General features: G+C 36.3%; 1 protein-coding gene across 12 annotated transcripts in view; it reads right to left on the bottom strand.

The window, feature by feature from the left end:
• The window catches only part of LOC309556114 (poly(rC)-binding protein 3-like), a 1,192,398-nt gene that overhangs the window by 73,470 nt on the left and 1,104,776 nt on the right, over positions 1-14,152 (bottom strand). For all 12 annotated transcript variants that reach the window (XM_082258445.1, XM_082258444.1, XM_082258447.1 and 9 more), the window contains 3 exons: positions 8,196-8,219; positions 8,058-8,090; positions 1,126-1,242 (listed from right to left, as the gene is read on the bottom strand). In XM_082258445.1, the coding sequence (XP_082114571.1) occupies positions 1,126-1,242; positions 8,058-8,090; positions 8,196-8,219 (174 nt within the window). The remainder of the gene's footprint in view (positions 1-1,125; positions 1,243-8,057; positions 8,091-8,195; positions 8,220-14,152) is intronic.

Below are 14,152 nucleotides of genomic sequence, written 5' to 3'. Positions count from 1 at the left end.
GAAGTCTCTGTCTCACATCCAGAACCCAGCACTGTGTACTGTATGTAACTGAAGCTCAATACAGTTCATACAGCACTTACAGGCAATGCAGCACTTATCAATTTAAAGTGACGGGAAACCTGGAGATCAACTTTAAAGTGATTGTAAATGATCACCTTGTAAAACAATCCATTAAGTTTAAAAAAGAAATGAAATGCAAAATATTTGTGTTTAGATATAAAAAACATTATAAAATACATTTTTCCCCTCTTTTATAAGCAATCACTTTCCCTCTGTTCTCAGCTGCATAATAACTTGGGGGGGGGGGGGGGCGGAGCAGCAGTACACAGAGCTTCCCAGTAAAAGGCTGTACAGGGGAGGCGTATCAGGACAAGTCTGATCATTGGAGGAGAGCAGGCACAGCTAGAGAACTTACTATGGTTTGTTCTCCAGCAGACACATATCAGGAATATGAAATAAAAAACACTGTAAGGATATATAGCTCTGTTTCTGTATGTAAACAACAGAATTAAAAATAAAATGACCATTAATGAAACTTCTTAATTGATCCACAATCTTTGGTTTCAATCATAATATACAATGTTAATATACTATTTTACTGAGTGTGCGAAGAGGAGGTCTGCTGAGAACAAACGGGAGATTGCGTGATTACCGGATAATACACATATTGCCACCAGGATTCCCATGTGCTGGCATTCCTTTCCCTTTGATTATAAAAGCGAGCATTGACCACCCTTCATAAGGGGGTCACTGACTTTCTGGTAAGCCTCCTGTGTGGACTTTCTTCTGAGTGTCACTTTGGTTACTACTCAATCTCTTTTCAAGCACATAAGGAATTATATGTGGGACTTTTTTTTAGCTTTTACTTTTGATTCACTTTGGACTTTTTACTTTTTACCTTCAATTCACTTTTGAACTGATTAATGCTTATCATGATGTGTTTATTTTATATACAATATATTCACATTGTTTGTTTATGCGCTGCACTGTTTACTTAAGAAATGTTAATATGGTTAGAAGATTTTGAACTTCTCGTGTGTTCAGTTGCAGATCTTTTTTAATATTGCTTATTTTTTGATAAAAAAAAAAAAAAATAATGAAGCAACTCATAAAATTATTACTTACCTCTTCAAATTTTAGTGCAATCATTGAAAATGCTTTAAAAATGGCATCTGTTGGTCCTGTTATTGTTACAATTCGTTCGGGGCAGGACCCTTCTGATATGTTGATTCGCGCACCACTCTGTAATACAAAGTAAAATGAAAACCCAACATTAAGTGTACATTATGGATACTTAGTCCATCTAAAAGTTAAATAGCGGTTCTATTAAAAAAGGAAATTCTCCACATAGGACATGGCACTTTTCATCATTAAGTGTCCTTTGCTATCCAGCAGCCAGGCAGGCTGGCCTTCCTTAATCCAACATACAGTAGATGTGATATCAGGTTAGCCTGTATTAAAACAGGGCTGTTTGTTGACTGATTTTATCCATACATGCCTAAACCATGTATACTCTAATCTAAGGTTACCATAGGTTTCTGTGGAAGATGTTTGTCCCACTAGGCATCTTTTTTTTTTTTTTTTTTTTTTTTAATTACATTATTGAATGTGACTAATGAGCTCTCACTAAGCTTTGGGTGGCGTAGAAAGTTACAAGCTTCAAACAATATTAAAACCAAAACAAAAAATTTAATATATTGCAAATATATAAAAAAAAACCCAAAAAAACAAAAAAGAAAAATGTAACCAAATTTGTAATATGAGATGAGAATTAGATTGAATTGTATGTGGTGGCTGCATCAGTTTTCTTTTTTAAACTTTTTTCCCCTCTGTTTTCGCCTGTTGATCTGGCTAGTAACGCACCTCTTATATTATAGTGCCCCCACTCTGGATAAAGAAGCACATTTGGGCAGCTGCATTATCAGTCTGAGGGGAGGGAAGTGTTAGATGTACTAGCAGATTAAAACACACTAGCAAATTGAAGCTAAACTTCATCTAATACTTTATAACCAGTTACAGCAGTTTTTTTCAAAGCTGATTATTGGAAGCACCCTTGTCAGAGTTACATTTTTCATCTCATCTCTGTAACTGATACATTTGCTGGAGAGCTTGCTCTTTTGAAAAACAACAGACTTACTGGCGAGATCACCAGATGACAATGGAAGCAAGAAACCTAAAAAAGGAAATTAATGCAGCTATCACATTTAAAGGATAAGTTCACCTTTTGATAAAAAACAATAAATGCACATTTTTTTGCAGGTAAAAAAATGTGCATTTATTATTTTTTGTTTTGGGAGCCTGTAAAACATTGCACCAGCCATCAGCAGATAGCTGATACAATGCAGGCCTCTGTCAGGCTTGCTTGTACCTGGTACGAGAAGTTCTGGTCACCAGCCCTCAGAAGGGATGTGTTAGAGCTGGAGAGAGTCCAGGGAAAGGCAACTAAACTAATTATGAAGAGCGTTTACAAGCGCTTGATTTAGTCTCCCTAGAGAAGACACGCCTGAGAGGGGACATGATAGCGATCTACAAATACCTCAACGGTGATCTCAGAATAGAAAAAAAATGATTCAGTTGCAAAGAATGTAAGAGGACACGAGGCCATACAATGCGATTAGAAGAGAAGTGATTTAACCTCAGACTACACAGGGGGTTTTTACAATAAGGGCTATAAGATTGTGGAACTCTCTACCACAAATGGTAGAAACTGCGGGGAGTATGGCTACTTTTAAAAGACACTTGGACGTACATCTCAAACATCAAAACATTCAGGGGTATGAGAAATGAATACGTCCACATACACCTACACAGGTTGAACTGGATGGACTATTGTCTTTACCTCAACTGCTATGTAACTATGAGGAAGTCAATACATTCTGACAGGAAGACTCAATAAACTACCACAGCGCTCACAGCACTGTAGTAGTTCATTGAAAATTACAAACTGACAGCTGCAAAGGCTGCTGGACCTTGTCGTTTTCCATTCACAGAGGACTATGAATGAGTGACGTGGCCGGGTGGGGATTTTAGAATTATGGCATCAGACAGGGGGAGAAGATCCCTGGCCAACTGTTTTAACATATTACAGGTTACTCCCTGAATATGGCTATAACATGTCACCTAAGGAAAGTGGAATTACCAATGCTGTAGTGGGAGATGGTAGCTATACAATACAACCACTGATGCCAGGGATGCTGCAATACCAAATAACACTGACATGCTATTAGAAACTGTATCTCAGTGATATAGCCCAAAGAAAAAAGCAGGAATGCAGGAAAAACAATTTGCTACTTAATGAGCAGCTCTTTTCTTTCAGTGCTCAAAACTGCTCAGATGTCGTTTAATTAACAGCCACTCATTGTTTCCACAGTGACTCACCTGGCTACCATTACCTGCCTCATTAGTCCAACCTACAGATAGCCCCTTTTTGCTATTTAAGCAGCTTAGCTAATTTCCTCCTTGCCCTTACATGGTCTATGATCTCTAAGTGCATTCCTTCCTGTGATGCTGTGTATGACTTGGCCTGGCTGACTTCCCTTCCGATTCTTGTCCCTAATTTTTGCTTCTGACTAGGCTGACTTCTGGTTTCCTGACCCTGGTTCATTTGGTTACCCGCTCTGGCATGCAAACCCTGTTTTTTTTTACTAATTTCCTGAACTGTGCTATTTTTGCCATTTTATTAAAGGTGTGATTTTAACTGCACTTTTTTTCTCCTTCTGGTTTATGGTTCCTGACAAAGAGTTCTGCAAGTTTATAATGCAAAAGAATGTGTGGTGCACTCCAGACAAATTTGGCCTCCTAATGACAAGTTTTGAAATTATTTATAATGGCTAATACCATTATCCAAGTATCAGTAAATTGTAGATATAACCAACACAATGTAGGCTCTTTCAGAGCCTTTGATCCATCACACACAAGCAACATTTTGAAGCCCATACACACTTCTTCATTGGCATCATTGTTTTCTGATAAATGAGCTAATGTATTGGCTCTGAAACATTGCTTTTGTGTGATGAATTAGGAGCCCTTAAAGGCATGGCTGGATGACATCATGACTCTGAAAGGAACCGGAAGTTGGCCATTTTTGATAGGTATCTGAAGCCAAAGTCTAACCTTAAGGGGGAAATGCTTGTTTAAAAAGGCAATTGTTTCTATGTGCACTGGATGAAGATGAGATTTTAACCCTTTGTTTTAATAAAGTGATCTGGTCACCTGATATATTGCACAATGATGTTCTTTTTGTTTCTTTGAGCTACGTTTGGAGGAAAGGTGTTCATATGTGGAGAAGGATACAGATAAGAATTTGCATGGAGACAAAAGCCCTTTGATGGGCAAGGAGCATATTGACCTAATTTTCAAAAGGTCAAAATCTAAGGTAAGCAGCCTGTTTGGAAGGAGTAAGAAGCACTCTGTGGTGGTTATCCATTTAGAATATTCATTGGTGCATGTTTTATTTTTTACGGACTCAAATTTAGGCAGAAGAAAAAAGGAGGGGGACTAATTAATATATTTATATATATATAATAAGGTCCACCTCCTTTTTTCTCCCACCTCAATTTTAGTATATTCATTGTAATTTGCATATATGTGGGTATTACACTGCATATTGGACTTTGGAAATTGCATGGTAGTGCAGGAGACTATGATATAGTAACTGTAAAATACCAGCAAGGGAGAAAGCAGCCCAAAAGATTAGGGAAGTTAGGCAAAAGAATATCACCTGAGAAATACACAAGAGACTGGTGGACCAAGACAACATCATTCTACACATGCTACCAACATCACAGTATGTCATGGCAATACTTAAAAATAATAATTTGGTGAAGAAACTAGAAAAGTAGGAAGTAATGTAACCATTCATTATTTATACCATGTTGCTAGTGAAGTAATAGTGCTAGAGATTTTAGGTTTCTTTATCATGCCATCAATTGTTCCATTGCTGCTAAAGGTGCCATGTTTCTAGCCACAGTGATTTGGTACATATTTCTTTCAGGATGGCTGCAAGGCTATCAGATTGCCCATGTTGCCAATTGTCAACATTGCTTTTGTTCATTAAGTGAGTGAATTGTTGACGTGATTTTCTTGTCACTCCCCATCACCTCAGACCTCTCTTTCTATAATATAAATTCTACCCCAGAAAAATGACAACTGATTGCACACACGATGCTGACTAACTGCAACCAAATCTAAACGAGGTAATGTTGGATGGCTTCAACTCTGCTCTCTACCCACAGGAGAGGTCTCTCAGATGCATTTTGCCCCCTTATGGGCTTTATCATTGAGGCCTCAACAGTTAAGCCCACTTGGAGGTGAAAGGCATCTGAGGGAGTCATTGTCCTGCATGCGATCGGTTGCCCTTTTTCTGTAGCCTGTTTAAGCCTGACAAGTTGTTTTTAATGATCTGCTCTAGGCATGTTGGCTGATATCACTGATTTAAGCATTAGAGGGGTACTTTCTTTGTTTGTCTAGATAAATTCTATCCTATCACAAAAAGACCGAGACATTGCTAAGTAGGTGTGATAAGGGCAAGCTGTGATATGTTCATTTCTCCTGGCATGCTTTAGTGATGGGAGAAGTTTGAAGAACTTTCAGTTCTTTATTGGCCAGTTTATGTTAATCCAGAGGCAGGAGTTAGGGCAGCACTCCCCATTACTGAAAGGAAAACAGGTTGGAAATATGTAAAGCTGGGATAAATGGATGAGACGTTACTTATTAAGTGAATGTCCTGCTACCTCCACTATTTTATGAGATGTGTCATAAGGCACTGGACAATAAAGAGAGATAACACCCCTCAGGCTAGTCAAAGTCAACGATTCAAGGTGGGTGCTGAACCTCGGCTTGCCACCAGGAGAAGCATGAAAGAAGAAAATGGTCGCACACCACCACAGAATCCAATGAAAAAAAGTTCCTTTATTCACATAAGTGGTACAAGGTACAGCAGGGTAGGGCAGTACATTGTAGACCCCCAACAGAGGTTTGGGTATAGGTGGTGGGGTCCTGTGCAGAAACCATACCACTAACGCTGCTGCCTAAGTTTTAGGCCTAGTTAACCTTCCAAAAAAGCTGTTTATTTTCCTAACTTACACCTTTGAGTATAAAATCTGAAATCTCAATTAAAAATAAGAGAAAAGTATGATGCCTGTTGATCTTATGATCGAGGTTCTTTGTCCCTCAAGAAAATGTAACTAGCTCTAAGTTAGGAATTAAAGTTAGCACTATAAAACTGTTTGTGTCTTATTTCACATTATATCTATATACAGAGACATTTCTGTCCTACAGAGCCATGCAAGGTTTGTGTCTTCCATTTATTTTCCATTCTCAGTTTAAATAATTAAAAAGGTATTTAATAGCCCATCTTGTTTCTATCCACATTAAAACAAACCAGTAGAACTATTGGAGGTCTGGTTCTGGGTTATTCTGTTTTACAATGTTGTTTCCCAAAAAATGTAATTACCCTCGTGGAGCCTTTTAAGTCATTACACTTGATGTACTTTCTGTAGGTTTTATAATTGAAACTAGTGGAGTTTTCCTTGCGGCCACTGTTTTTTTTTTTCTTACTCTGATTACAGCGAATTTGATTAAATATAAACGAACTTGTTCAAATTGCAATTTACTTTGTGAAGACCCTTTTTGATTATTCCATTATTAGACACAGGCCATTATTGCCTCCATGGGAAACAGACTTCATGTCTTCATGAATTACAGAGCAGCAGCCATTTAACGCTCTACAGGTTTAGTTTGTGGCACACCAAAGAAAATCATGTGCTGGGAAAATTATACTTGTATACTCTAGAACGCAACACAGATTTGACTACAGTCTTTGTAAAGGAAATCTGTACTATATACATTTCAGAGAATGCCATTGCTGACCACCTAATACTACTTCATACTTTTATTGGGAAAGAGACTTGGAACTAAAGCCTGAGTTAAAAATAAACAGTATTTTCAAAAGAAAAACTTAGCAATGGAATATTACATGTTTTTTTCAGCAAAGATTTTCTTTAAACCAATAGGTAATAATTGCCTGGTGTCCAATGTCTGTGCATATACTTAACTTAACTTTAACTTAACTTTTTCTCTCAACTCAAATCAGCTCCTTTCTGAAGCTAATAGAAAATATCTAGTACTTTTGGGTATGGAGCAGCATGTGACTCTATGTGACAGTGCTGCACCAATCAGCACCGCCATGCAAGAGTTTATAGTCAAAGCTTACACAAGACTTTCCTTTGCTCCCAATAGCTGAATAAGAAGCAGTGGAAAGTTAAAAGAAAGTAAGTGCAGTACAAGCTGTTGGGGAAGGCTAAGAGAAAGTGAATATGTTTGCTTTGCACAATGTAGAAGAAAAGCTAAAATAATTCTTATAAAACAATAGTTTAGTTCTTTAAACCAATTTTGTTCGAGTTTCTGAAGCTCCCGGTCTATACATATTCTAATCAACTCATTCCCTTGAACTGACACCCACTAATGCATCATCAGGACTGGCAAATTAAGCAAAGTAAGGAAAGATCCCGTTGGTCCATAGAAAAAAATATATTTATTTATTTATTTTTCTTCTAATTCAGATTCTCTGAGCTCTCATATACCAATAAGTAAGAGTTACCATGAGGTGATCTTCACTAGTTCAAACTTTTTCTCATGAGACATAAATAATATGTTTTTTCACATGAAGGGTTATTATACTTTTTGCTCTTGCACTGGAGTTTTAGGTGGTCCATTTAGATTTATTTCATTTATTATTCCATTTAATGTTTAACAGACTAATTCTTCCAACTTTTAATTTACCTGTACCAAAAAAAGCAGAATCTTCTCCACTAAAATATAGTATACCAAATCAAAATGAAAACACAATAATTACTAATTGTACAATATCATTGTTAACCTTTAAGTGAGCGATGGGATAAAAGACACTCGTTCACAGCTAACAGCTGAAATAATATTTGCAGCCACTGAGTGACACTCTTACACCTTTCCAGCACAGCATAAAATATTCTGGGGAAACGTAAACATTGTCTTCTGACAGAAATTGAGAAGGATGCACTGACATTTCTTATTCTTACCTCCTCTCTCATCTTCTTAACCGTTTCACCTTTCTGTTTTGGAAACAAAATCAGAATAAAAAAAAGAAGCAATGGTTAGGGCCGGGAGAGCTTGAAATTGTACAGAACAATCACAAATATAATTTATACTGCACTGACCTTCCCAATGATGCTTCCAACCTCCTGTAAGAAACAAAGAAATGAGTGATTTTGGATGAAAATTATGAAACATACAATGCCCCTTTAGGCTTAATTTAAATACATTTTTTGCTGTTTTGAATATTTCTTAAACCTGAAGTTTAGCTGAAAAAAAAAAAAAATCCCCACAGTTTTATTTGCATCACTTACTTATTGATTCATACTCTGAATGGTCTAAGGTACTTAGTGGTGTATATAAATGATATAGGGTCTGGGATTAATAGTACCATTTGTACCAATAGTAGACTTTGCAGAAGACACCAAGCTATGCAGTGGAATAACATCCTTTCAGGATGTCTCCAACTTACAAGCCAACCTTAATGCACTGTCTAATTCGGCAACTATGTGGCAAATGAGGTTTAGTGTTAATAAATGTAAAATGATGCACTTGAGGGCTAAAAAATGCACGCATAATACATACTAGAGGGGGTACAACTGGAGAATTAATGGTGGAGAAGGATCTGGGTGTTCTGGTAGATCATAAGCCTAATAATAGCATGCAATGCCAAGCTGCAGTTTCCAAAGGGAGCAAAATCCTTTATTATATTAAACGAGGTATAGACTGCAGAGAGAGACAGCATTTTGTCCCTGTACAAATCATTAGTAAGACCTCATCTGGAATATGCAGTTCAGTTTTGGGCACCAGTTCTCAAAAAGGATACCGGGGAACTGGAGAAGGGCAACTAAACGAATAAGAGGCATGGAGGAGTTTAGCTATGGGGAAAGATTAGAGGAACTGCATTTATTCTCCCTTCAGAAGAGGAGATTATGTTGGCATTTGATCAACATGTAAAAATACATAAGTGGTCCATACAGCGAACTTGGTGTAGAATTATTGAAGTGATGTGACTAAACCTGTAGGGATTTTTTTAACTAAACTTCAGCTTTAAAACATAGAATACTAAGGCGCCCTGACTGCATTATGGGATTTGATTAAGGGGAAAACCCCAGTTCTTGCAAGGAAGAAATAATTATTATAATGCATGTGCTTTGGGTCTCCTGGAGAACATTACAGCCAGACTTTAAAAGAAATTGGAATGAACTGTCAACTTGTAGTGCCTGCTATCTCATTGTAATATCAGATACAGTACAGGTACGGCGATTCGCGGGAACCTGCTGACCTGCCTCTATATATCGACGGTGGCTGGTTGGCAAACAGTTAATAAACCCCTTTATTGTATGATTTTACACTATGTGGAGGCTTTTTGTTTTCCCCTTCTGGATGGTATACACACTGATTGTTACTGGAGAAGAATTGATCTGTTTTTGACTGTGATGCTGCTGAACCCCTACTGAGTCGTTCCATTGAGGGTGGATGTAAAGAATTTTGGTGTGTGGAGAGCCGTGCGGAGAGTGGTGGGAGACTACATCCCCTTTCTCCCCTCCCTACTAGGTGTTCATTCACCACTGCTTATGTTGACCCACTAGCGGAAGCCAAACTGGGTCTACCTGTTCCGGTAAGCCTCCTTCATGTTACATAGTTACATAGTTAGTCAGGTTGAAAAAAGACACCAGTCCATCTGGCTCAACCAATAAAAAACAAAAAACAGCAAAAAAAAAAAACAGTAAAGAAAACCCAACCATACAATCCCATGTTGGTGGTGGTGGATTTCTTCACAGCAGTATTCTTTGGTCATGGGTTTTTACCCAATATCCACTTGGATTACATTTTGGAGATTTGTGTTTCATACACTTGTGTGGACTTTCTATGTTTATGGACTTTATTTCTATTTCTTTTTATCATTTGTTTTATAACTTTTGAGTGTTGTTATGTCACATATATCATGATACATTGTACCATTATTTAGTTCACCACATTACATTTATGAATGTCTCTAATGTCCTAAGACCTACACGGGTATATTCAATATATCTGTAGTGGCATTAGTTACCATATATACCCATATTGGATTATTTAGCACATCATAATATTTTACATGAGTTTTTCAACTTCTGTGAACAACTTCAATTTGTGAGTCTCTATTATTTAAGTTATGCGTGATACTTATGATTTATTAGCGCTCCACGTATCGTTATAATTTTTATACTATTGTCCTTTGTTGTGCTGGTTGCTCATTTTTTGTCCTTTTTGGGACATTAGTGCAGTATTCCCTTATTCTTTTATATTTTACTATTTTGTGCCAGTTTTCCCTTCATAATGAAAAAAAAATCAACAGATGTATTTTTACCACCAAATGAAAGCCCAGTTTGTCCTGAAAAAACAACTTAAAATTCACCTGAATACACTAAGTAGTTATGGATAAGCAGATGTTTAGAAGCAAAACTGAAAAATATGATACATATTGCATTTGTCTACCTACAACTTTTAGAGAAAATATTCAAAATCATGAACTGTTGACAAAGACTCCCACAGTCAGTGCCAAACAGATCATAAAATCTCTGACACCCTAATTTCCACCCATTACTTGGTCACACCTTCTAGAGTGCCATGTCACCATAGCTTTGAGAATCAGTAAAGAATTATGTCACGTTTTTTGAATGCTTAATCTAGCAAAAAATATAATGTCAGATAGGTTAGATGATTCTGAATAGCTCATAAGATTTAATATTTCCCTAAAGACAGGAGCATATTCATTGAAATACATTTACTTCTAAGAGCGCCTTATATCCATATACAAGTATACTTCCCTCATCTATAATTTTTTTTATCAAAGAGCTGGTCTGCTACAGTATAAAAAAGGGGCCAGTGCAGTAAGAATATGCCTTAGAATGAGCTATCCCTCATGACCAATAGTCAATCAAAGACTAGGGAAGGTAATTTTAAGAATTTGATCCCCTATGCAATAACGTACTTGAGTGAGAAAGGAAAACTTTCATTAGCTACATAGAGCCTCACAGCATGATGGTAATTTACAGAAAAACTAGAACAGAGAGGAATGTTAGCCCATGAAACAGGCAACCCTCACATCAGTTTGTTTTGTATGTGTAATTAGTTTTGTTTGTAGACCCAATAGTGTACCAATGCCTAGTAACAATTCCAGAAAGGACAGTTTCATTCAAGTAACAAAATCTGCGTTAGGTTTAACCTATCTTTCATGTTTGTCTACTTTCACTCTGTTGTTAAATTGAGAAAAAAAGTTTTTCTTGGCTGCAGATGTTTCGTTCACTAAAATGTCATCTTGGATTATTAGTGCCCATGAAAAGTAATTGAAAGATGTAAGCCAGTGTCAATTAACACTTACTGGCAGATGCTCATTATGTTTAAGTCTAAACTGATTGATGGATTAGCATGGAAACTATGAGGGTAGTGAATAATCACATCATGACTTCCTCTACCACTCTTCTTTATTGAAGCAAACAAAATGTGACAGATTCATCAATCACAACAGACACATCAATATAACTGCAAATCCACCAAACATTATTGTGCAAGAAGCCTGTGCTGTACCATATTGCTCACTCTTCATAGAAGGCTCAGTGTAATATTTATTAGCCTTACTGGTGTAGGGAATTATTTTCAAAATGCATTTTTTATGTGTGCTGATACCTAAATTGTATTGATGTCAAAGAAATGGGTACAAGTATAGTTCTCAAAAAAAAAAAAAAAAATCTCAATATACACAATATACTGTATATATGGAACAAAAAGGGAATAATGTAACCTATAAAGTTTAACATTTTTGCAATCTCTGCTCCACTGTTCTGCTGGTTTGCATTTCTCAATATCTTAAAATATATAAATAATAGGATTTTTTGCAAAGTTTATTTTTACCAGTAGAGGAAGATTTTTTGGGGAATGAATAGTAAGCTTATTAGTCTAAATTAGTGCATATTTGTCTGGATGACAGGGAAAATCGTGTTCATAGCTTTAACCAATTTTTGGCCTGATAAGGCAGACTGAAACAATAGACAAAATTCACAGAGCTTTAACACCAGCCTAAAGCACTCTATTTTTAGCCATGTGACTGTAATTTTCAGAATTTATTGGACTCAGCTAAAAATAACTGGTCATAATTATCACAGTTGGCAGTGTGCTTATGTAAGCTCTAAAGCAAACATTATGCCCAGAAATATGTTAAAATTATTATGTCTTTGGAGGGTTTAATTCCTCTTTAACATCAACAATCAACATATTAACATGGCAAGCAGCATATGATATTTTCAACAAACAAAAGAGGATTAAAATCTATCTATCTATCTATCTATCTATCTATCTATCTATCTATCTATCTATCTATCTATCTATCTATCTATCTATCTATCTATCTATCTATCTATCTATCTATCTATCTATCTATCTATCTATCTATCTATCTATCTATCTATCTATCTATCTATCTATCTATCTATCTATCTATCTATCTATCTATCTATCTATCTATCACTAAATGATGTTAGGTTTTGAAAATTACCGTGCATTATATGTAAATAACATGGTGGTGAGGTCCCACCACAAATACTGTTATCACACTATTTTCAGAAGAAACATTTGAAAGTTTGAAACTGCTCTGATTACCCTCTAATTGGCGCATTCATAATAGCTAAGCCGTGGATTTGACCAACAGCAGTAAGTGATGCATTATGATTGCATAGATGATTTGACTGTATTTATACGTTTCTTTAATTTGCGGAAAGGTAGCAAATATATTAAGTAGATCTTTAGTCTTGAGCATCACATTTTTACTGCATGATTGCATTGTTAAATCCTCTAACAGAACTCACTTATTTTTTTGGACATTGTTGTTTAATTTTTACATGAATCTCCTATGTTCAACAGGGCACATGTAAATAAAAATCAAATAAATACAAAAAAAATATGCTAATAACCACCTGGCTTGTTCTGGGCTACAAAGGCAATAGTGAATAGTTTGCCATCACATCCTATGACATAGGAAATCCCACATTAATTTTTAACTTACTTTACAGTGTTCAAACAATACGCAAAAACAGGCTATGTTTGTAACATACGTAAAAATAATGGTCACATCATTTGCCAGTGTTAATACTTGTTTGAAAACATATTTCTATTATATAACACATAAGTGTCTAATTTTAATAATAAAATGCCTATAAATTGCTTGAATATTGTTAACTCAGTAAATACCTCACTACTTTTCAGTGCCTCAAGAAGCAGATTATTATCTGCACAAGGTATAGGTCATAAGGATTCATTTGAAAGCAATAATGTATTTGATTACCTGAAATTATAATGGCAAATGAAGACAGCAAAATTAACCTGCTCTCTCAAACATGACAATTTCCATCAAGCTGCAATTATCTGTCTAATCTCATTTGGTAAATGGACTTTGAATACAGGAGCATTTGTTTGTGAGCACAGAGCAGAAGAGTCTAGATAGTAATGCATTTCTGTGTAATATAAACAGTTGTATTCACTGGAATGTACTGTAGCAAGGTCTGCTTATCGACATAGACAACTAGGCCTCTCCCAATTACTGAAGAAACAACAATGTGCCTTGTCTCTACAACTCCATCAGCACTGGCAGCCAATCAAAAGCCTGTTTTAGGCAAACATACCACATTTGAAAGAGGACTCGGCATGTATGGAGATGAGGTTTGGGTTTGTGGCTACCATAGGTTTTAGGAAAACCCTGTGTGTTCAAGGTTCCGTGGTTCCAGCAAATTTATAGTGAAATTTACAAGACCTGTACTGTTGTACTAACACCACATACAGCCTAAATGCATCCCCTGAATATTAAATGTAAAGATTTGTCTTTTTTTATGCCAACCTTGAGGTCACAGTAAAAGGACCTTCTCTCCAATGTATGGTATTTTTTTTATAATTTGCATTAGTTAAATGTTCCCCATCACAGTGCCCCAGCCCCCTGTGTTCTTTTTGACAATTGTTTGCCTATTAGCCCCCAAATATTCACAGAATTAAATAGCAGGATTTACTGCTAAGTTAGGGTTTTGCAAATTTCAGACAGGATTCCCCCCAA

The sequence above is a fragment of the Pelophylax lessonae genome, assembly GCF_965119305.1.
Source record: "Pelophylax lessonae genome assembly, chromosome: 5".
In the NCBI taxonomy this organism is placed as follows: Eukaryota; Metazoa; Chordata; class Amphibia; order Anura; family Ranidae; genus Pelophylax; species Pelophylax lessonae.
The sequence above is the reverse complement of the archived record's forward strand: the minus strand, read 5'-3'. Positions and strand labels throughout refer to the sequence as shown.